The sequence below is a fragment of the Panthera onca genome, chromosome A2 (genome assembly GCF_046562875.1).
Source record: "Panthera onca isolate mPanOnc1 chromosome A2, mPanOnc1 haplotype 2, whole genome shotgun sequence".
Lineage (NCBI taxonomy): Eukaryota > Metazoa > Chordata > Mammalia > Carnivora > Felidae > Panthera > Panthera onca.
Window position 1 is genome coordinate 41,689,525 of NC_138340.1, and position 24,246 is coordinate 41,713,770.

At 38.6% G+C, this 24,246-nt stretch overlaps 1 protein-coding gene across 2 annotated transcripts in view; it reads right to left on the minus strand.

Annotated features, from left to right (window-relative positions):
* CNTN3 (contactin 3) overlaps nt 1-24,246 on the minus strand; it is a 350,559-nt gene that overhangs the window by 254,422 nt on the left and 71,891 nt on the right. For both annotated transcript variants that reach the window (XM_060631569.3, XM_060631568.3), the window contains exon 2: nt 2,928-3,062. In XM_060631569.3, coding sequence (XP_060487552.2) covers nt 2,928-2,982 — 55 coding nt within the window. In that variant the 5' untranslated portion in view covers nt 2,983-3,062. The remainder of the gene's footprint in view (nt 1-2,927; nt 3,063-24,246) is intronic.

A 24,246-nucleotide genomic window follows, 5' to 3' on the forward strand; every position in this document is an offset into this window, starting at 1 on the left:
GCATTTATTGGATTTATATCATTGGCTAAACACTACTCTAAGTAAGCAAATTTGCACAGTGGGTTTTTACTTGCCATTGTTACGAGGTAGCCCCTAAATCATGAACAGATTTTTAACTTTAAAACATAGACGATGACCCATACTGGTTAGCAGAATATCACACTCACAAACCAATCTTTTAAAGTAAGCTTTATATAAATCCTAGAGGAGTACTAAAGTAGGTAAAGTATTATATATAATCAACAGTCTTTAGAAAATTGGTAAGAGCCCAATTCTTCTCCATAATTATAAAGATGATCAATTCTTTAAATAACATTCTGTATAAATGTATCATATATCAATTAATATAATTCTTCCTTAAAAATCCTTAAAGCTTTTTATTTTTATTTAATTTTCTTAGGTTTATTTACTTTGGGAGAGGGAGAGGGAGAAAGAGATATCAGGGGAGGAGCAGAAAGAGAGAAAGAGAATCACAAGTAGGCTTCACACGGTCAGCATGGAGCCTAACGTGGGATTTGAACTCGCAAACTGTGAGATGATGATCTGAGTTGAAATCCAGAGTCAGACACAACTGACCGAGCCACCCAGGTGCCTCCCTCTTAAATTTTTTTTATCAACAAACTTTTATCAATATAAAACCTTTTTTATCCAGAGAATCAAGTTGACCTTTAACTTGTTTTATGAAGTCCTAAGATTTTAGCAAAACAGACACTGCTTTTTCTATAAATTTGCAAAAACAAAATTTGTAAAACATTTCTCAAACATGCTGAAACAATACATACAACCTGAACACTATATAAAATTATAACTTAACATTTTACACCACTGATAAACTGATCTCATTTTCTGTTGCTACACTTTCACTTTCTGAGCGTATCTTCTTCTTTTCAATTATTTGGAAAATTAATTGGAAATTAACTGGAAAATTGGCAAATTGGAAAAAATTGGAAAATTTCAAAAAATTGGAAAATTTCAGGGTTGCCCTATGAAAGTTGCTGTGGTGAATAATAATATTGCTGTAGTACAATCTCTTTCAATTTGGTCCCTCTACAACAACAGGACTCAAATTTGAAACTGTGTAAATGAAGAAAAGAATTCAAGAAAAAAAATATTTTAGTCTGGATATCTGTGTTGATCTTTCTCCAATGATCACTTGAAAAGGCAGAAATCTGTAAACAGTTGGTCCTTTGTTCTTCAATGCAGATTAGTAGCAGTCAAAGAAAGTGATTTGGAAGCAAGATTGACGGGCACCTGGGGGGCTCAGTCGGTTAAGAATCTGACTCTTGATTACAGCTCAGGTCATGATCTCACATTTCGTGAGATGGAGCCCTTATCTGGCTTCTCGCTGACAGTGTGGAGCCTGCTTGGGATTCTCTTTCCCTCTCTCTCTGCTCCACCCATGCTCCTGCTCTCTCTTAATAAATAAACAAGTTTTAAAAACGAAACAAAACAAAAAAACAAGACTGAGACATTAAAAAGGAACACCCACTTTGAAAAACCAAAAACTTTACTTTAAAAGGTAGAGGTTTTAATTTATAATCTCTGATTTATGAATTTTTTTGCCATAGATTTTCATTTAACTATTTGAAGAATGTTTTAAGTCTGACATGAGAGCTCAAAAATCTACTCCAATATATGCATGTCTTCAAGTAACACGTGTTTTATTTGACAATGCATTTGGGGGCGCCTGGGTGGCTCAGTTGGTTTACCGTCCGACTTCAGCTCAGGTCATGATCTCACAGTCTGTGAGTTCAAGCCCGGCATCAGGCTCTGTGCTGACAGCTCAGAGCCTGGAACCCGCTTCAGATTCTGTGTCTCCCTCTTTCTCTGCCCCTCCCCTGCTCATGCTCTGTCTCTCTCTCTCTGTCTCAAAGATAAATAAAAACATTAAAACAAAAACCAAAAACAATGCATTTGGCCTCATTCCACACCAATTTGTCTTCTTAGAAAGGAAAAATGACAGCGTGCTTTTTTAATTAGTTTCTTTAGGTATCATAAAGAAACTGTGTTTAGGTAGAAAATTGGTTGTCTTCTCAGGAGATGGGTGCTATGTTTTTTAGGGGTAAGAGGTGATGGCCCCTGTAATTTATTTTCAAATGGGTTAGCCAAATAAAGGAAACACACACACACACTTATACACATACGCACAGAATACATTAAAATGGCACAATATTCAAATACAGAAAATATAAATGGTGCGTATGTGTGTATTCATTACACTATTCCTTCAACTTTGTAGGTGCTGGTTAGCACCTTTATAGGTGCAAAGAAGGAAAATGATAAAAGAAACCAAAAAAACTAATTGTGGTATATATACCACTCTATTTTAAAAAATCCTTCTCTAACTTAGAAAATAAAAAAAAAAAGGAAAATTAAAAAAAAGGAAAGGTCAAATAATTTACAGTAGATTCTTTTGTATGATAAACATGAGATTATCCATTTTTGTACTTTGTTCTAGATTTTAAATTTCCCAAAAATTAAAAAAAAAGTAGCCTATGTTAATTTTTGATCCCTAAAATAAGTTATTTGCTAAAGTAAAAATCATATTGTTTTTAAGATTAGATATGAAAATACTGGCGTTAAAACTTATATTCTCCTTTGTATATGAGAGATTACAAATTTTAGCTCCTTTTGCGAAAAAAGTCATGAATTAACATTCTCAAATTCTGATTAGCTCTTCAATCATACTACTACAGTAGGTCTATATTCTTAGGTGTCATTATATTTGCTATGAGGATAAAATGTCTTGCAAAAACGGGGGGGACGGAAAGAGAATCCAATTTTCAGAAGGAATGAAAATTTCCTTCTGGGAAAAATATTTGTTTTCTTTGCTACTGGTGGAGTATTACTTCAACATTTAAAAATTATTTAACATAGGACTCAAGTAGAGTTCCAACCTCAATTTAGAAAATACAGCTTATTGTTACCTCCTAGGCAGCCAATGAATGAAAGCAGGATCAAGTGTTTCCATGACAACATCATCTTTAATTGCCAAAAGCAAGAGTAACTCTTGTCCAGTCTCTGATGAACACAATGCTTTGTCTTCAGGTAAATCCTTTAATCTGTAAAATATATGTACAAAGAAGTTAGGCTTAAAAAAAACATACTGCTTTTAAAAATAGATTTTCTTCTTTTCATAAAACTATATTCATCATGGTCACTCAAAATTCTGAAATGAACTGAATCTGTTTTGATACAAAAGAGATGTATGAAGTGTACAGACTTTAAAAACACTTTATATAATGGATATGCAGATAGAAGCAGCTTCACAGAATTATAGATGTTCACAATACTAAAATATTAAATATTAACATATTAAATATTAAAACTTTTGATAGATAATAATTAGAACAAATAACATATTACCCTAAAATTCTAACTTTTCTCATTTTCTCTAATGATAACATTTTGGTGAAACTAAGAGTCAAATCAGCAAACATCTTAAAGCACCATTTGCAGTGTCTCTGAATCCCTAATAAGATATATAAATTATAAATAGCATTATCAATACTCAAATTAAGCCTGTTTTTCAGATACAATTGCAGAAATCCCCTAATTACATATGCTACATAAAACAGATCCAAAAATGTGAACGGTGGAAATTGTTTGGTCTGAGAATCTTGCAAATGAAATGATTTTCTTCTTTCTTGATTTCTCATAAACTTCAATGTGCTGATTGAGAGAAAATAATTATCTGAATACCCTGTGTCACTTTCAGTCACCATTTGACACTAGTTAATGTTATGGTTAATGATCAAGTAAGCTAGATATGCACACCTAAAATTGGAGAATCTTTTCTGGACTGCTGACACTCAGCTGGTTCCACACAGGGGAATTAATGACTTTGACTATCATCCACGTTAGCAGAAAAGGTGTACAACTGTGATTCAGCAGCTGCTATGAATTGAGCGACATTACTTGTTGCTGAGCAAGAGAGAAAATGTCAGCTTTCTTAAGACAATGGTGGTTTATCATGGGATCCTGACATGCACTGTGATGTATTCAGTCAGAATGAAGTGTGTCCAAATAATAACAATGCCATGAGTGAAAATGTGATAACCTGTAAGTTACACACTTAAAATATTAAATCAGTCATTCCTCTAGTGGTATTCTGATGCACTTGTAATCTAATATATGTTCTTGGGGGGGATGTAAGTGGTGGAAACACAACAAAAATGCCAGGATTTAAGTATGACTTGATCCATGGGAATATGAAACAGGTGGAATTACAATTGTTCTAAGAACTGCAGGTGAGTAACTTACTGTATCATGGTATCTATGACCATCTCTCACTTGCCCCATTACTACCAACTGCTTGTGTCTTGGGTTCCCCTAATGCAAACATTGCTAAATGAATTCAAGTGCAAGCAATCTACCTGGGTGGTGAAGGACAAAAAGAGTCAGGGTATGAAGCAATGAGACAGGGGAGGAAGGCAGCCAATAAAGGGTAAGAAATAAAGTCACTGATCCTTGTGTAGGACTAGAGCTTACTCTCACTGGGGATGACTCTGGAGGTCCAGCCCAGGCAGAATAGATACCACAGAGTCATCCAACAGTTATCGTGGAGTTGCCCAGAGCTATCCTTGCCCAGAGACAAGGGAGCTGGGGTACTTATACACCAGTCCCCATTAGTCACTGTTTGGAGGCTATCCTCAGGGAGTATTAATTACCCAACACTTCTAATCTCTCCCTGGGAGAGCATAATGGCTCCACTGCTAAAAACATGCCTTCAGGTAAAGAAATGTATATTGTGACAACTGGAAGTCGTGTGTGCATTGACATGATAAAAAAACTAGACAGTATGTCTGGGGAAGGCATAGTGTCTGTCACAGCAGGCACATGAACCTGAGAGTTTTTGAAGCCATTTTCAATACTATCAGACCCCAAAAGACTGATGGTTGAAATTACTCAACAATTTAAGCATACAAGTGGAGATACATGTTCTGTCCCCATCAATCATTACACTTCTCAAGTATTTCCAGTGGTTGAGTTTCCCTACTTGGATCAAAGGCTTTCTGATACCGAGCCTTCCTTCTTTTATTTCTTCTCAATCAGTTGTGTATTTTGTGTCCATGATTGTTTTCAGTTACTAACTTGAATGATAACTTAAATCATTCTAGATTACAGGTAACTTATAACTGACAACTATAAACACCATAATCATGCATATGAGGAAAGTAGTCCAGAAATAATGAGAAGGTAACACAAACTACACAAACTCACACACATGTACACATGCACGTGCACACACATAAAGTAGAAAAGGAAGAAATAAACTCTCAAATAAAATAGAATGACAGTCACAAAAGAGGTGGGAACATGAAGTGCAGTAATATTATACATGATGTGTCGAAGATTCATAAAACGTTTTGGAATGATTGCAAGATGTATTACAGTCTGGAAACAGTGGGTAAGTCTTAAAAACAGGAAGGGCTTGAGGAGTATAACAGTAATTGAATTGCTATCTCTTCCTTTGAGGAGTTAAAGCTATCCAGTTTATACACTAAATCAAACTTGGAAAGCATTTGGTAATAACAAAATAACAGACGTAAAAAGTACAAGTAGTTGGAATTTTCAGGAAAACAAAAAGACAAACTTTAGCAAAGCATCCTGTAGTACCATCAACATAATCATTATTAAAAAGCATCCAAGGTCACCTGGATGGCTCAGTCAGTAGAGCATGCAACTCTTGATCTCAGGGTTGTGAGTTTAAGCCCCAAGTTGAGTTTTAAAAAATCCACATATATATGAGAGGCTTTGCTATATACCATATAGCGAACAAAATAAATGGCCTCTGTTCTGACATTGCAATGGAGAAATAAAATGTTCTGAATACTTGTAATTCGGATAAGGAGAAAATTACTAGACTGATAACTCTCTGAAGGTAGGACAGTAGCTCATTCATCATTGGTTGCTCCAATGTTCCAAATATCCTGTATATATAGTAGTAGCTTTCAAGTTTTAAGTTTTAATGTTTCTTGCTGAGCTTTAAGAACAATGAATAATTCAATTCAGGAGATTAAATCTTTGTACCGGACATCAAGTGAATGAAAGCATTTCTACTAGAACGAAAAGATAAGTCACAGCTTGGGATCTAGCCACCGTTTGAAAATCATTTCCGGAAAATGTATTTAAAGGCATTAAAAAGATGGTAACTTAAAAAAAATGTTATCTTCCCAACATCACATCCCCAAAGTAACATGCATCTCTGTTGCATTTTAAAAGTATAAATGTGTTCAAAGAAGTTCTATAAAGTCTTTTTTTGTAAACTCATTCATTCAACAAATATTTATTGAGCACCTATTAGAGGCTGGGATTTCAATTCTCAAGGAAGACACAGTGGGGACTGGGTTGTCAGATAATTCCATGATTCCTGCCCTCAGGAATTCCTGCCCATAACCTAATGGGAGTGAAACACGATTCAAATAATTACAAAGTATTTGTAAACAAGACACTATGAAAGGTATAATGAAGAAGTAGAAGTTTGTATGAAAGACTCAATGACCATGGCCCCCTTCAGTAAGGTCAGGGAAAGGTCCTATGAAGAAATGAGAAAAGAAGAGACTATATAATCAGAGTTGTGATTTTTCAGCTATAGACAAATATCTGGTATGGCTTTGAGATAGTAAGGAGGCAGGTGAGTAGTCACTTTCTGGACCTTGTCCAATCACCTATCACCTCATCTCCCAAGAATTTCCCTAGAACCCCACCCCAACACCCTGGATCCACAACCTAAAGGGTTAATACCTGGCTCTGCAGGGGGCTTCCAGAATCCTGCTCTAGCCCATGTCACTTGTGATTGGTCAGTGCCCATGCCCTACTGCTGGTTACATATTTTGGCACTCATCTCTGGACATGAGGAATAGAATATGCAAAGGCCTTGGGTCTTAAGGGTTCATGGCTTGTTGTTAAAACAAAAAGAAAGCTAATGAGATGAAATGCAGGCAGCCAGGTTGAGTGTGGTATAAAATGAGACTGCAGATATATAATGCCTGGCTATAGACCTTCTTTGCTTGGCTAAGAATATTAGTATCAAGATAAAGCCCTTTGAAAAGTCAGTGCAGTGTTAACCAGTAATTGCCATGATAGGATTTGTAGCAAACATTCAAATCAGACATATTGTAGCCTGCATCAGGCTTAAAAGGATGAAAAGAAAACATTTTGCAACATGCCAGTTTCATTCTTACCTTCAAATTCATAGAAATCAGAGGCTGAGCAATATTAGGCAATCTATCTGACGTAAGAGAAGCAAAACATATATCCTAATATTCTTTTATATGCGCGCGCGCACACACACACACACACACACACACACACACACACACAGAAATACACTGTATAAGGTTTGGAGATAAAACATCATTCAGGACCATTATTTTTAAAAATGACGTTGCCCATTTTTAATGAGTGCTAAAGTAGGGCATTAACTTTATAAATAATGAGAGTAATTAATACAATCATGATCTGACTTCTCATCATTGCCATGTATTGTTACAGAGAGAAAGGACATATAAAATCTTGTCCCACTTGTGAAATCACCAAGCTAAAATAAATACAAAGGAAGCTACTTAAGCAAGACAAATACAAATCACAATGTCATCTGCCATATCAGGAATATTCAACTAGTAAAGGAATGCTTTAAATCAAAGAAAAAATAGATAGCCTTTAGAATTTTCTCTAATAGGCATTTGCATCTGGGGGCAACAGCTTAATATATTCACAACACGTTTCTCATGGCAATCTTTAAATAGCCCCCAAATTCAGTACATATTGACAACTGTACTATCTATTCTTAATGTCAGCTGAGCTAAAAAATGCTAGACCTTGGACTCAAAACCAAAAATGCTTTAAATAGTTGTTCCTGGTTGCTCTAAAAGAAGAGGCCATTTGTGGCTTTTGTCATATACCTTATGAAATTGCTACTAAGATTGCAGATCATGAAATATTGATATATATTTACAATATTAAAAGTATATGAGCAACTTTGAATGTACTCTTGGCAAATGCTCAGAGTTAAGTTTCTTTATGTGGTGGAAGTTTAGGCGTGAGAATGATCTGGCTTCTTTTGTATCAGAGTAATAGGCACCAAATGAGCATTCTTTTTTTCATTGAGACAAACCCTACAGCAATTTTGTCTAGAAGGATTGCTTAGCATATCTCTCACATCTGCAAAAAGACCCCTCAAATTATGACATCTGAGAAACAAAGTCCATTCATTGAGTGCATATTGTTTCCAAGCCCCATGAACCACTCCCCCCAAAAAAACCAAAAAACACCTTTGAGCAGATTAGAGACTTGTGTAGTAAAATACTCAATTATTAGTGGATAAAAGTTTGATGCCTTTGGAGTTTGTATTTTGATTCTTCCAGAATTTGTGTGACATCACTGTCATGGAATGCAACCATAACACTATGATAGTCAACTAATAAATAAGTTTAAGGGCTTGATAAGACTGCACATCCTGCCAGATCAGAAATCAGGCATCGTCTACTCACTTTGTTTTCATTCACAATCATTATCATTCGTTCATTCATAATCTTCACATCTTCCAGAAATGCTGTGATCTACTCTGCATACCAAACCTCTTTCCTGCTGGAACCAAACTGGCTGGGAATTCAATTTACATGAATGCTGGGCTCCAAGTCCCAGATTCTTGACAACTCCACAAACGTCCTCCCTACAGCTCACAAATGTTTAGTAGCTAAGGAGAGGGGACGTAATAATGTGCTCAGTCTGATGTTAAGTTCACACCAGCAGTTCTGCGTTTACACCGCACAATCAGCAAACACAGCAAATGTCAGCTGGAAGTCATCTTGCACTCCTGTGGACCCCTACAGTACCTGATATTCCTTCAAGCTCAACACTTCCAATACCTTCCATCATGGTTGTTTTGACTATGGCTTCTCTCTTGAACTAGACTACAATCTGAAAACAAAACAAAACAAAACAAAACAACAAAAAAACAACCACGACAGTGATTTATTACCTGTTGTGGGTTAAGGACCCTTCCGAGAATAAGCCAAACCTATGGATCCACCCACCTTACTACCCTAAATACACACTGACTGATATAACCTAACTTTTGTTTTGTACACAATTGCTTTATTACATAGAAAATAATTTCTTTCACACAGATAGAATATATATATATATATATATATATATATATATATATATATATACACACACACACATATGTATTCGTACACAAATGCATATGAATGTATATGTATTTAGAGATTAATTTCTTGCTTTTTTGTCATGGAGAAATTAATAGAAGCTTATCAAAATAGAATTAAATATAAATTATACAGATTGAAATGAGAAAAAAATCTGTAAAAATATAAATGTTCTGAGAAGGCTACTGCTGAAGGCTTGACAAAGAAGCTGAAATTATGAAGCTGTTTTGCTATAGTGAGGCATGTTATCTCTGCCATCCAGTTAATTTTTTCTTTTGGTCCTTTTAGCAATCGGTGTACACAGGCAGAAAGAGAATCGGAGTCACGTTGTGCACACATCGAGTCCATGAGTCAGCTATATAAAAATGTTGCCAAAACACTGTGAACTGCCGTGTGCTGGTATCAGAGTCTCCTTTACTCTGTCCTCAACTCAAAGAGATCTTCTCTGGCAACTTGAAGAGATCTCTCTATCCTCAATTCAAAGAGATTTTCACTGACGATATGTCAGGAAGAATTACAAATCCATTTCTCAGTTGGTTCCACTGGCTTCAGTCAAATGCACACTGAGGAGAAAAGACACAGCCACCAAAACATGCCAACCCACTTCCTGCTTCAAAATATTAGACAAAATGTCAACCCTTCTTAAGCATACTCCAGAGAGGGCTTACTTCAATTCTCTTGCTTGATGTTAAGCCTCAAAAGAACATGGGTATTTCCAGGGCACTCTCTTTTACAAACATCTCTCCAACAAAGAGTGACTACTTGGCATGCAATGTTGACCGCTGTGGTATGTTCAGGACAATACTTATTGTTTTGGAACAAGTCCAAGTTTCAACAAAATTGTGGATTTTCTAGTGGAAGCTTCATCCCTGAAAAAGATCAACACTATCTAATGTTTTTATAATACAGTCAGACCTAAGGTGCTCTTTGGGATTTTTTTTTTTTTTTAGTTTCATACCTCTATTGAAAGGAACCTTGCCCTAATTAAGGGACTTAGGTTTTTGGGCCCTACCACATTTAGTAATAATAGGAAAACTAGACGATAAGCAAATTCTATGACATCTTTTTACCCTTGAGATTTTCCAAATTAAACAGGAATAAAATGTACAAAGACAAATTTTCATAATCATACATGTCACATGAGTTTTCTTTCCTTCTTATCAAATGGGAAATTACTGCAGATCTCATGACATGTTGATGAGGAACAATGCACCTTTCCTATGTCTGTATAACAACAGTCTTTGCCACGTACATTTATTTAGAATTTTAAAATAGCTAAGTAACAACATGATGGAAATGATTTCTACAAAGACAATTCTCAAAATTTCAGAAAGGAAAATGAATAGTAACATAATAACCATAACCTTTTATTGAGTGTTTGTTACTTGCCAGGCACTGCTTCATACATCTACTCATTTCATCCTCACAATGATCCACGAGGCTCAATAATATCACTCCCATTTTTTTGGTAAATAAAGCGAGACACAGATGGGTCAAGATATTTGTTTTAAAAAATGATGCCAGAAGCTGGGTATCTTCTACATATTTTTTTTCACATATTAGGTGTCAAATGGAATGAAGCAATGGAGTCATTAGGGAACCAGAAAGTAGGAGCTGGTGGTTTGTATGTTTTTAAAAGTCTGTATTAATAGAATTGGTAATTGAAGCTAGTTTTATAAGTGATAATGCATTAAAATTTATTACATTTTTAAGAAATTAAATTTCTTCTATAAAGGGAAAGGACTGGGCTATTTAAGTAAACAACTCTTTTGCTTGATTTTAAGCATTTTACTGTGATAACACCCCCTCCCTGTTGCAGGTATGAATTAAGAAGAATTCATCAACTGTATCTGGGATTAAATCATGGTATCTCAAAGACACACAAAGTCACAAACATAAAGTGCAAAACAGTGTGTGAAAAGTCTGATACTTTTTGTATGCGGACAAAAAACATACATCTATATACATTCGTAAGCCCGGAGAACAGTTTCGAAGGATATGAGAACTGAAGAGAGCAGCTATTTCTGGGGAGAAAACTGTTCACTTGGGAACAGGGAATAGAAGAATAAAATACTTTTCACTCTGCATTATTTTATATATAAATATAATTTATAATATATATTATTTATATATAACTATATATTTATATATTTCTATACATTTTCTTCAATGTACATACATATATTGATTTCTCAATACAAAAACATATAATTATAAAACATTAACAAATACTTTTCAAAGAAAAATATCATTTCTTTCTTTTTTAAATTTTTTTAATGTTTATTCATTTCCGACAGAGAGAGAAACAGAGAGCAAGCAGGTGAGGGGCAGAGAGAGAGGGAGACACAGAATCTGAAGCAGGCTCCAGGCTCTGAGCTGTCAGTGCAGAGCCCAACTCAGGGCTTGAACTCAAGAACTGCAAGATCATGACCTGAGTTGAAGTCGGACACCCAACTGACTGAGCCACCCAGGTGCCCCCCAAAAAAGTCATTTCTAACATGATAATAGGTCAAAAATGTGTAAATGATTTTATTGGAATCAATAAAAGTATTCATTGTCAATAAAATCAAAAAAATTCTTGGTGCCCAGAATCAAGGAGAAAGAGGTAAAAGGGGGTTAAAAAGTGCTAGAAAGGGTGTTTCAGCTAGAATATAAGCAGCATTTAACAGGAACCCTAGGTCTGCACTCCCAGCAAAGCCATTCTATTCCTTCCCTCATAATTTTGGGTAGAGAACAGTCACTGAGGGCCTACAAGCATATCAGGTACACACATACAGAAGACGTTTGGAATTAAAACATCATCTTTGCCCTCAAGAAGCATGCTGATCCAGAAACATTTTAACAAAAGATTCTGAACTGGAGGAGAGGGGTCTGCAACAGGATGTTCATGTGAAGTTCCTTGGGTCACCAAGATATAGCAGGTGTTACATCCCAAATGAAAGGGAGGTTCCAGAACAGAACAGAATGAAGAACAATTTTTCAAAGGAGATACTGCAAAACCATTTGTCTGGCTCTGAGGACCTTCCTCGCATGAGAGGTTTCTGGAGACTGAGTGAAGAATTTGAGAAGTTTCCTTGAAGAGAATTCTGGTAAGTTCCACCCCCTTGGAGGGAGGAAGAAAGGTACTTCTTTTAACCTACGGGGTTTGTGCTTTAAGGACACAGAACCGCATTGTGGGGGATGCAGCGGTCTAGGACCATACTAAAGAGTAAGGGCAGACTGAAGCAGAACAGGAAATGGATCTTAGAAGATGTTAGGGGCACAGAGTGCATGTCGTCTCCTACGAGCCAGACACACACTGGGGAGCAGCTGGGGAAAGGCAGTGCCATACATTCCAAGCAGGAGAAGCACCTGGGTGGTTGCGGGGGGCTGGGGGGGTTGGGGAGCTGGGAGGGAGGACACCTTCCACAAGGAAGCAAGGGTACCTCTGGATTTCTGGTGGCTGAGAAAGTAGGAGGTGACCAGATAGGGGTGGGAGTCCATCACCACAATTAGAGGGGGAAACATACCCCAAGTTGGGGGGATCTCTAATGAACCCATGAAAGAAAATATCAGTTCTGCATTCCTGGCAAGTGTGAAGTGCCATAATCCCAAACGACTATAATGGAATCAATCAAGTAAAAGGGGCTGGCCTCTTCTCTTCCCATTCAAAACACTAAACTGAATTGGAATTAGCAAGTTAGGGGTGCCAGGTGTGAAGGGGAAGCCAAAGAATTCTATCTTTCTTGGACTGCAGACTTCCCCTCTGCAGCAGGTAAGCACTGGAGGGAGATTAGTTTTGTCTTCAAATCAAGTTCTGAGTTTTAACTATTACATGGGACAGGGGACTTTAATTTTTTGACGGAGATTATGTCTGATATTTAGGCACCGTCAAAAATAGAGGGGATGGGGCTACCTGGGTTTTCATCCAGGAGCAGGAGAGGGCTCCACAGAAAGCATCTAAGGGGACAAAGTGGACAACAAGATTGCCTTCTGGTCAGAGCTCATGAGCTACACCTCTTCAATGTACAGTTACGGAGAAGTATGACCAACGGTTAGGAAATGAGGAGACTTCACAGGACAGCCTACAACAGGTGGCATCCAATGTAATTCTTGAATTAAAAAGGGTTTACCTAGCAGACAAGGAAGGAGGCAGGTATGGAAGAGCACCATAACGTCGGCAAAGCCCAGCACAGTAAGTGATTCATGGGAGGGAATGAAATGACTCGGAAATCCAGAAAGCACTGGGGTAGAGAGAAGGATCAAGAAGCCCAATGTTTAAGATGTGAGCAGAGGAAGATGAATTCCTTAAAGCCAGAAAGGGATCACCATGAGAGGCCGAGTACAACCCATGGATGGACCACATTATGAAAGCAAAGAGGGCATGGCGAGTGTGTAATTTTGCCAGGGAGTGGAGAAAAACTTAAAACGCTGATTGCCTGGGGCTGGGAGTACGAATGCACAGGGACCGCAAGTGGGCAGGAGAGTTCTTTCTATGGAGATGAAGTATTCTAAAATTGGGTTATGGTAATGGTTGCACAACTCTGTAAACTTACTAAAATTCACTGAATTGTACACTTAGATGAGTGAATTTTGTGGTATGTACATTTTATCCCACTAAAGCTATTTTTAAAAAATACACATATAGGGAGAGAAAGAATGAGAATAAGAAAGAGAAAGAGACAGCATGAACAAGATACTGTGAATCAAGACCTTCAAGATGCCTTTGGGGCTGTGCCCTCAGTGATGTTATCATGCCAGGTTCAGTGAGTCCTTGGGAAGCTTCAGCCACATTGAGGAGGAGAGTAGAAGTGTAATGAGAGGGCAAGGAAGTGGCCACAGCAAGAATCAGCTACTCTTTCAATAATTTAGAATGAGAGAGACAGGATAGTGGTTGGAGATGGGTGGAGGGTCGATGGAGAGTCAATGAAAGCTACTTTTAAGTTGCAAAGTTCTTGAGCATATTTATAAATGGAGGGGAAGAAATATAGGAAGGATAAGGTGTGTTTTTCCAGAGAAGAGAATCTTCCTGGAGTTTGCTTGCATGGTATTGATTCTGCCCCAGCCAAAATCACATGAGTAAGACTGAAGGTACAACAGTGGAGAGGAAAGAGAAGTGATTCACCACTGTCCCACGTCTAAAAGAGAAAAGATGAACTTTTGAATGGAGACATCTTGTTCTGGAGTATCCCAGGCTGGGCTCTGTGGCTCCTTATATCCAGTCACAGAAACACTGATGCCTGGCCAGTGACCAAGTGCTCAGCATGCCGTCTGCCTGTGGCTGGTTGTATTTTTATTTTCATAGGTAAATTCATATAGAAAGTATGGTTTGATCTAATGAAGTCACTCCATTTTAAGGAGTTTTTTTTTAAATTTTTTTTAACGTTTATTTATTTTTGAGACAGAGAGAGACAGAGCATGAACGGGGGAGGGGCAGTGAGAGAGGGAGACACAGAATCGGAAGCAGGCTCCAGGCTCTGAGCCATCAGCCCAGAGCCCGACGCAGGGGCTCGAACTCACAGACCATGAGATCGTGACCTGAGCTGAAGTCGGAAGCTTAACCGACTGAGCCACCCAGGCGCCCCTATTTTAAGGAGTTCTAAAAACCAACTGCACTGCAGCACACTTCCTCCTTTTACATCACAGGTTACTTGGGGAGCAAATTTGACTATGCATTCTACGTGAACATTCTCAAAGCACTCAGAAACATTTACAAACACTAATAACTAAATAGGACACTAATACAGCACTTTGGGGGACCTCTTCATCTCCCAGATTTCCAAACCATCATGTTGGCAGCAATGGGTTCTATGTAGACATTAATAGCACACATTATTTAATGTGTGTGAGGCAAGACTCCAAGTGCTTTATAAACACATGTACTGTAACCATCCCCATTTCACACATGAGGTTACTAAAATAGATAAAGGTGAATTAACTTGCCCAATTTCACATAAATGACCCGGCCTAAGCTAAGTCTGGTATTTTTAAATCTATCCCTAGTTGTTGTTATTCTGCCTCATCTGTAATTGGTTTAGCCTGAGACGTGGGCAGAATGTGGTTCTTGGAAGCTTGAGATCTCTGATCAGAGGTTAGCCAGGCATATACATCAGGTGAGGTGATGTGTTCAGGCCCTAGGGCAGTGGTTCTCAACTGGGGGAGACTGTGCCCTTCAATGGACACTTGTCAATGTCTGAGGAGGTATTTGGTTGTCACAACTGAGAAAGGGAAACTATAGATATGCTACTGGCATCTCGAGGGTAGGGGTCAGGGAGTCACTAAACACTCTACAATACACAGGACAGTCCCCACAAACAAAGAATTACCCACCCAGAAATGTGAACTGTGTCAATTTGAGAAACCCAACTTTAGAGAAGTTTGGCATCACAAGACCCTAAAACCACCAGTTTCTGTCAGCCTGGCTACTTACTATTCATATTTTACAGAGGAAAGTAAAGACATCCAACCTTGATGTGTCCGTTCTCAACCATGAACCTTAGTAAAAAACAGAAGACCATGGTGGTCCTACTTTGTAAAAGTAACTTTTTATTAGAAAAAATTCTAATCACATACAAAGTAAACAAAATAAATGAACTCCAGTATACTCATGACCCAGCCTCAACAGTATCAATACCCTGATATTTTTGTTGTGTCTGTAGCTCTACTCACCCTGTCTCCCATTTGATTATTATTGTCTATTTTAGGTATAATTTGCATACATAAGAACCACCATAAAATGTTTAATAGAGAATTTCGAGTAATCATTTTAGTGGAAAATAAAGCAAAGATCTTTCTACTGTAAGGTAAAATATGAACACAAAGACAAATGTTTGCCTACATGAATTATTACTAGGAAAATCCCTTTGTAGTGTGGCCTCATTTTACCAAGTGTCTCTCACCCAAGGTCTCTCTCACCTGCTCCATCAAAAATGGCTTCCCTGATATCTAGCTTCTAAGTCAGTGTTTCCCAAACTTCAGGTTATGTTCCATTCAAGGTGCTATGCATTGGTTTTTTGTTTGTCTGTGTGTTTGTTTGGGGGCAAATGAAGGAAAGAAAAAATGATCAAAATGTACTGAATTTAATAAGGGTTAGTACTGACTGGTTTGTACCATGATATTATGGAAGTACAATGTATTAAATATTAAGCCCTGAAATGAACTAGCATTTCTTACTATGAATGGTGGTTAAGAATAGTTTAAGTTTATTTATGTATTTGGAGAGAGAGAGAGAGAGCGAGAGAGGGTGCATGCGAGCAGGATAGAGGTAGAGAGAGACAGAGACAGAGACAGAGACAGAGACAGAGAGAGAGAAACATAATCCCAAGCAGGCTCCATGCTGTCAGTACAGAGCCCAGAGTGGGGCTCCATCTCGAACCATGAGATCATGACCTGAACTGAAATCAAGAGCTGGATGACTGAGCTGACTGAGTCACCCACCCAGGCGCCCCGAGAGTAGTTTAAAATCATGAGATGTGGAAGAAACAGAATATGTGTACATTAACTGTGTGTACATGTACATAAATATGTGGCATAAACACATATGTGTATACACACACAATTGTATAACTGCAGGCAAGTTATTTGTTTAAACCTCTTTTGCTCTCAAATGTTTCATCTGTAAAACAGGGGTGGTAAAGATGTACATAATTGGTTCATTGTAAAAATTAAGTAAGATTGTGATTATATGCTGGGCCAACTCCTTGGTATTCAAGATATGATAGTTACTGCTATTATTTCAAATAAATTAAACATAATTGACACCTTGACTGGAGAGAAATCAAGGACAAAATACTCACTCAAACAGAGGTCTCTAACTCATTTTAAGGAGACATTAACTGCTTACATCTTAAAAAAAAAACTTGTTCTGCTTAACTGTGTTTTTTAAAGTTGCTTTATCACAATGAAAGCAGTGATTTTGACACCTTTTGGAAACGCTAATTGTGGCTATGAATAGTTGTCTGCTTAGAATTCACACCTATTAGGGGCTATATCTAGGTGTATAAAACATCCACTCTATCAACATAGAAGTGTAAATCTAAATTGAGGCAAACTGTGATAGCAGCTTGAATTTATCCCCACAGCAATTTCGGCTGAGGAGACAGAGGAAAAGTACCCTGGGTACCCTCCCCAATCACAACACGCCCCTATTTGTTTTCATACAAATAAATAATGGTTCAGACAAAGCCCATACCTCACAATAGCGGCGGTGGGTGGAGGATCCTCAAACTGACTGCCCATATGGAATAATCTGGAATGTACATAAGGAGGGGTGTAGACTGAGCACAGGAGCATGTGTGCCCATTTACCTCAGCCTTGGGGGCTGTCCACATGGTGCAATGTGAGTCCAGGACTGCCAGCCAATCTGATTTTTAGGAAGAGCCGGGACCTACAGAGTTTTATAAGAGATCTCCCTGTTTTCAAACGTTTCAAACTGGTGTTTCAAACTGGTGTTTCAAACGTTTCAAACTAATTAAACACACAACTTCAAAACATTTGTGTTGATCAAACAAAATATGTCTGCCATTTAGATGTAGCTCATCTTGAAATCCCTGACCAAATTGCACTTTCCTGCTGAAACATTTTGAAAAGCATAATTGATCACTTTCTTGCTCCTGAAGAAATACACAACACTGTGTATTAGAAGCATGTCAATGTTTTTTCTAATCTGAAATACAATTCCCTTACTGTACACTTGAAACTAAGATACAATGTGTGTTAACTGGAATTAAAATTAAAAACTTAAAAAAATAAAAAAGAACATTTCTTTGAAAATTTTTTCATTTTATCTTTTCATGGGGGGTGGAGGGAGTGTGACAATGAAGGAGAGGATACATCTTCCCCACGGGTCAAAGGGGAAAATATGTTAGGCAGAAGATATTCAACTTTATTCAATGAAATGGCTCTCATCCACCCACTAATGAAAGCTGATGTCAAAGAACTAAAACTTTGCAACCAAAGATCAGAGGGTCCCAAAGACCGTGCCCACGCTGGGGGATACCTCAGCTCTGTGTACACAGGCTGCCTCAGACCACAAGGAGCCTCTCCTCTGGACCCCAGCATGCCATCCAAATATTAGCATTTTCTATGCACACCATATGTGAAATACCAGAAGAGCATTTGTAACTATTGGCAGGAAAAATTTGAAGACCTTAATGAAGGCCATGAAGTGCAACTAAGGGCTGATACACTCCAGTTCACACAACAGTAACCAATATGTTTCCATCTTCCCACAGACTGATTTAGGGGGTGGAGCTGAATTTACCAAAAAGCTACATGCAGATTTATAAGTAAACGTCCAACTCTAAACACCAGTGCTGCCTCTTGACGACCTAGAAATCTGCCTGCCCACATTTATGATAAAGAAGCTTCTAACAATGGACTCTGTGGTTCCCGGTTTGTTCAAAGCACAGATTCTGCTTCCTTTGGCTTCTCGAGACCCTCAAGATAATAAAGTGTCCACCATGTGGACATATGAGGTTATATCTCATTTTACAGAACCAGATCGAGTTCCCGTCACCAGGGCTTAACAGTCCAGAATAACAAAAACAAGTGATAGTTTTCGCGAATACATACTCCAGTTTTCCGAATATACTCAGAAGATGAGGATGTTAAAGAACCAGACAGACGTGAGGAGTTAGTGACAAGTGCCAGATGGGGATGGTGAGGGGCTGCCCAAAGCCCATGCAGTGAAAAGGGTCAGCTACTTCTCACTTCCACACAATAGCTGCTAACCTTTTTGTTTTCATGTTGGCAACTCTTTTTTTTTAACACAGAATTGATCTAACAAAACTTGCCTTAGACAAGGTGTGGCCTGCAGGCCTAGAGTTTGAGGTTTCTGAACATACAGTCATACAGGAACAACAGAACAACAAGGATAACAACAACAACAACAACAACAACCACAAAACCCCTCTTTTTCAAATACAGATAAACTCTGCTGGGCACGCTTTCTGCTTAGCCATTTCCGTGCACATCCCCACTGTATGCCCCAAAGCCTATCCTGGTGCTGGGCTCGCAGCAGACACTCAAAACAATATGTGCTGAATTAATGAATATCAGATTTAGGGCAGCAGTCGCCACGCTTGGCTCCATATCAGACCATCTGGGGGAGCTTTGCAAAAACGCTGATCCCCTGGTCCCACTGCATCATAATTTCCAGGCACCAGGCCCGGAACTGTTGTTGTTGTTGTTTTAAACTTCCCAAAGTAATTCTGCTGAAGGGTCGTTGATGCACTGAGAAACCAAGGGCCAGGACACAGGGAGCTTCCGAGTTACGGCCCTAGCTGTCAGGACCAAGACGGAAAGGGGTCTTCCTCTCTGTGGTTGTTTTAAACTGTTTAGTTTGGGTTTATTTTCCCTGAATCTCCCTCTTTTGTCGGTTCTGTGATCCCCTGTTAACAGGGAAGGAGGAGGCAGAATGGAAAGTTCAAGTTGTTCCCCAAATGCACAGGATGTTTCCAAAGAAACCACTGAGAAGATTCAACAAAAGCCTCAGCTAGAAACATATTAACAGAGAAGGAAGAATTTCCTTCAAGAATAAAAAAGGTATTTTCCAGCTGGGGAGGCATGGGGGTCTCAAGTCCACAGAGAGGCAGTAAGCCTGAAGAGAAGAAGAACCCACAGTTCCCAGAAAGGTGGACTTGGGAAAGATTCCAAGACAGAAGCAGGGGCAGGCAGCCTCACAGGCAGGGACACATGGAGAAACAAGGTGGAAGAATGAGCCATCTACACCCCATCCTTCCAAGCCCTGCTCATTATCACCCACTTCACCATTCACTGGCTCTGTGAGGAGTCTGGGCAATATCACAGGACACCTGGGGAGGCAAAATGAGGGTTTTCCACTTCAAACAAACAAACAAATTTAAATTGAATTATAAAACTATAGGAAGCAGGCTTTCTTGTACAGTAAGAGCTCATGGGTTGTCATTCCAACCCCTAACACCCAACCACAGGAAAGCTTTTTATACAAACTCGGGGTGATACTTAGTTGAGAGAATTTTGTGCAGATTAGTCACTGTTTGTGAAACACTTTGGTGGGTGCAATAAGAACGCTCTTTATTTGGTTACATAATCTACTAATTTTACAGTTTGAAAGCAGAGTGATTAAAGTTTGATCACAAGCTAAGGAAGCTGAGAAATACTGAACTTCACTTGAAATTCTCTCCCCATGAATTCCTCCTGAGCCCAATTACTTCAGGGTCAGACATCTATTATTTTACGTAGCAAAAGTGGTGCTGGGAAACATACAAGATGGATTCCAATTTATCCTAATAAAAATCTTCCTGCTTCATGTTCATTTTGAGACCACCTATTTTTTTCAGAGCATGCATATGTGAAAAGATAATACTTATTATCATTTGGGCATTCTGAAGACTTAAGTGGTTTATGGTACAAAGGACGTGTGAACATTCACTTCCTTGGTTGGTGGTATGTTATGTTTTGGTTTTTTTTTTTGTTTGTTTGTTTGTTTGTTTGTTTGTTTTTTGTGAAACGCTCTTCCCTAAGGCAGAAACGGAGGAAAGAAATCAAAAACAAAGCTGCTGGCTCTATGGGGACTAGTAACTAAAGGTCTGGAAATTTCTGAAGATTTGTAGCCACAATCCGAGCCCTGTCCCCACCACAGTCTCAGCTGATACTTAGTTCAGGTGCACACTGCACAGCCATTGCCACTGTGCACAGCTTTGCCCATTCTGATCTGAAGCGCCAGGCTCCTTCATAAATATTTTGAATATCACCATTGCTACCTTAAAAGAAAGGAGTTTGGTGGGCTTTTCACATTATATAGGGCCATACAAATGGTCTTCTAATATTTTAAGAAGAAAGCCCACACTGATTTCAATGCGTGCCATGACATTTTCCTCTCGGCACATGGTGTACCATGGACACGGCCTGACATACGTGACTACGTACATGTCTAGCACAGGATGGACAAGGGGGATGAGAGTCAACTATTTAAAGTGCCCTTTGGGGCAGGAGTGTCACTTAGAAATTTCAGAATTCGATTTATTACAAGTATTTAGTGCCGAATACTGGTGCTAAAAATGTTTCTCTTAAAGTACTAAAAAGCCAATGCTGATAGTAATTCCGGTCTTTTATTGACTATCACGTGCTTGGCACTGAGCTCATTTAATCCTCCCATGAGCCTTATGAGGGAAGGGCTATGATTCCTGCCACCTACAAGGAAGCAAATGGATGCTGAGGGAAGTCAGCTGCCCGCCATCACTGTGCTTATGACGAGGGGTCTGGAGTCCACTCCAGTGCAACCTGAGGGCACAGGCTGCTCTATTTCCACTGCCTGGAATGTTCCTGGGCCCCTTAACCAGTTTAAAACACCCATTCCTCCCGGGATGAACAACAACAAAATAATAATAATAACAATTTAATACAATATCATCCAGGCAGTCCCTATACTGATATTTCTAGTGTGGAATTCTGGTGCTGCTTTGTTAGGCTCTGGTTACCATTTCTTCTTATTTGTACATTTGAGTTCACTGACATGTTTGTACTTTTCTTGCTCCTTTGAGCCTCTGAGGAAGAGAAGGATGGGGTGGCTGCGGCAGGTGGGATAAAACAGCATGCTGACACAGAGAAAAGTTCTTTACTAGAGTCTAAATATGAAGGCATTATTTCCCATTTCCACGTTGTATTTGTTCAGAAAGAGGCTCCATTTGCTGAGGAGAGGTGACAGAATGACCTGGCAGAGAGCCTTCCAGAACAGCTCACATAAAATCTAGACCTGTGTGACCTGTCATGCAGCACATTCTATTAGGGAAGCTGGGCTTCTTCAAGGTTACCACTCCAGGGGACAATGTCTCTAAGAACTAGCAAAAGTGCATAGTTAGCAAAACACTTCCCTCTTTCAGAGCTGGCAGCCGTCCCTGTTCAAAGAAGCATATACTTGAAATAAAAAGCCAGTCGCTCGGCAAACACTGTTTTCATAAACACTATAATTCCTCTATGGTTTCTATTTTTGTTTGCACTTTCTTTTTTCCCGAAACAGATTCTTCTCATCTTTCAATAAAAGGGGTGTGGGAATATGGAAAAGTATGAACAGTCAGATAGTAAGAAACAGTTTTAGATTCTCAAGTTTGTGGGATTCCTTTCATGTACTGCTTAAGAGTTAACGGTTCTCTTTTTACCATATGAGTTTACATGAACACTGACTTGGTTATAAAGGGTGCATCGGTTGAACTTCGGCACTTAGCATGTTTCCTCTATTGATATTTTCTTTACGTATGTCCTGTTTCTCCAAGCAGATGCTCACTGAAGTTTGATGTACATTTACTATGCGCCACATTCTTCATGTGGATTCTATCAATGAATCTTCAAACACACAGGGTAAGCACTACTCTCAGGTTGAGGAGGCGGAGTTTGAGTTTTGAGGAATCTGAGTTTGGGAGTTAAAGCAATTTGCATATGGCTCATTAAGCGACACAGCTGGCGAAGATCTCAGCAGCTCTACTTCCTCCTGCTTACACACTACCTCTCCTGTTAAAGACCTGCTCCTTCCTTCTGCCCCAACTACATCATTAATCCCAGGTTCACCAGTATGCAAAGAAGAAATGATACAGCCAAGTGGCATCACTGAATGAATCAAACAATAATGATTAAGTGATTGTTCATCTATTTTATGTGTGTATATATATACTGAAATACACACACACATACACACACACACACACAAAAGGCAGTACATGTTACTTACATGTTTATAGTCATAATATACAGATTGTCCTATACCCTATTTTTCTATTTAAAATATTCTAGGGGTGCCTGGGTGGCTCAGGCAGTTGAATGTCCAACTCTTGGTTTCAACTCAGGTCATGATCCTTGGGTTGTGGGATTGAGCCCCATACTGGGCTCCACGCTGGGCTTGGAATCTACTTAAGATTCTCTTTCTCTCTCCCTCTGTCCCTCTCCCCTGCTCTCACTCACTCTCTCTAAAATAAAATAAAATAATAAATAACATAAAATATTCTATACTTTTCATTTTAATAATAAAACAAACCCACTGTGTAAATTATAACAAATCAAAGAGAATAAAAATCAAACATTACCAAAAATTCCACAATATAGATAAAATCATTGGCAGGATATTTAAAATTTAGAGAATATCGAGTGCTGGTAAGTCAGTGAAATGAAAATTATTTTTATACCCTGACTGTTGGCCTATAGGTTCCTATGTGTATCATTTGGTAAACGAAGGCACAGAAATTTCTCTCCTCAGTGTATATACTAGAAAAACTCTTGGGGCACCTGGGTGGTTCAGTCGGTTGAGTGTCCAATATTGATTTCACCTCAGGTCATGATCCCAGAGTTGTGGGTTAGAGCCCTGTGTCAGGCTCTCTGCTGAGCATGGAGCCTGCTTGGGATTCTCTCTCTCTCTTTCTCTCTCTCTCTCTCTCTCTCTCTCTCTTTCTCCCTCTCCCTCTGTCCCTCTCCCCCTACTTGTGTGAGCTCTCTTTCTAAAATTAAAAAAAAAAAAAGATTAAAAAAAAAAAGAAAAACTCTTGCACACATACACCATTTAATGTGTCCAAAAATAACCCTAGCAGCATTGCGTGAGCTCTCTTTCTAAAATTTAAAAAAAAAAAAGATTTAAAAAAAAAAGAAAAACTCTTGCACACATACACCATTTAATGTGTCCAAAAATAACCCTAGCAGCATTGCAGGTAATAGCAAAAACATAAAACAAACTGATGTCCCTCAAATCAATGTCAAAGTGAGTTGATAAATGATCTGTGGTGGATTCAGTCAATGGAATACTACAAAGCAGAAAGAATTGATGAAAGTACAGTTTTACATATCCACATAATAAATCTCAAGATATATTAAATTAGAGGCACCTGGGTGGCTTATTCAGTTAGGCATCCGACCCATGATCTCACAGTTCATGGGTTTGAGCCCCGTGTCGGCCTCTGCATTGGCAACACATAGCTCGCTTAGATTCCGTCTGTCCCTCTCTCTGTCCCTCCCCTCCTAAAACAAACAAACAAACAAACTTTAAAAAATACATTATATGAAAAAGCACACTTCAGAAGAATAGAGTATACACTTTACGTGAAATCAAGGAAAAAAAACCTTAAAA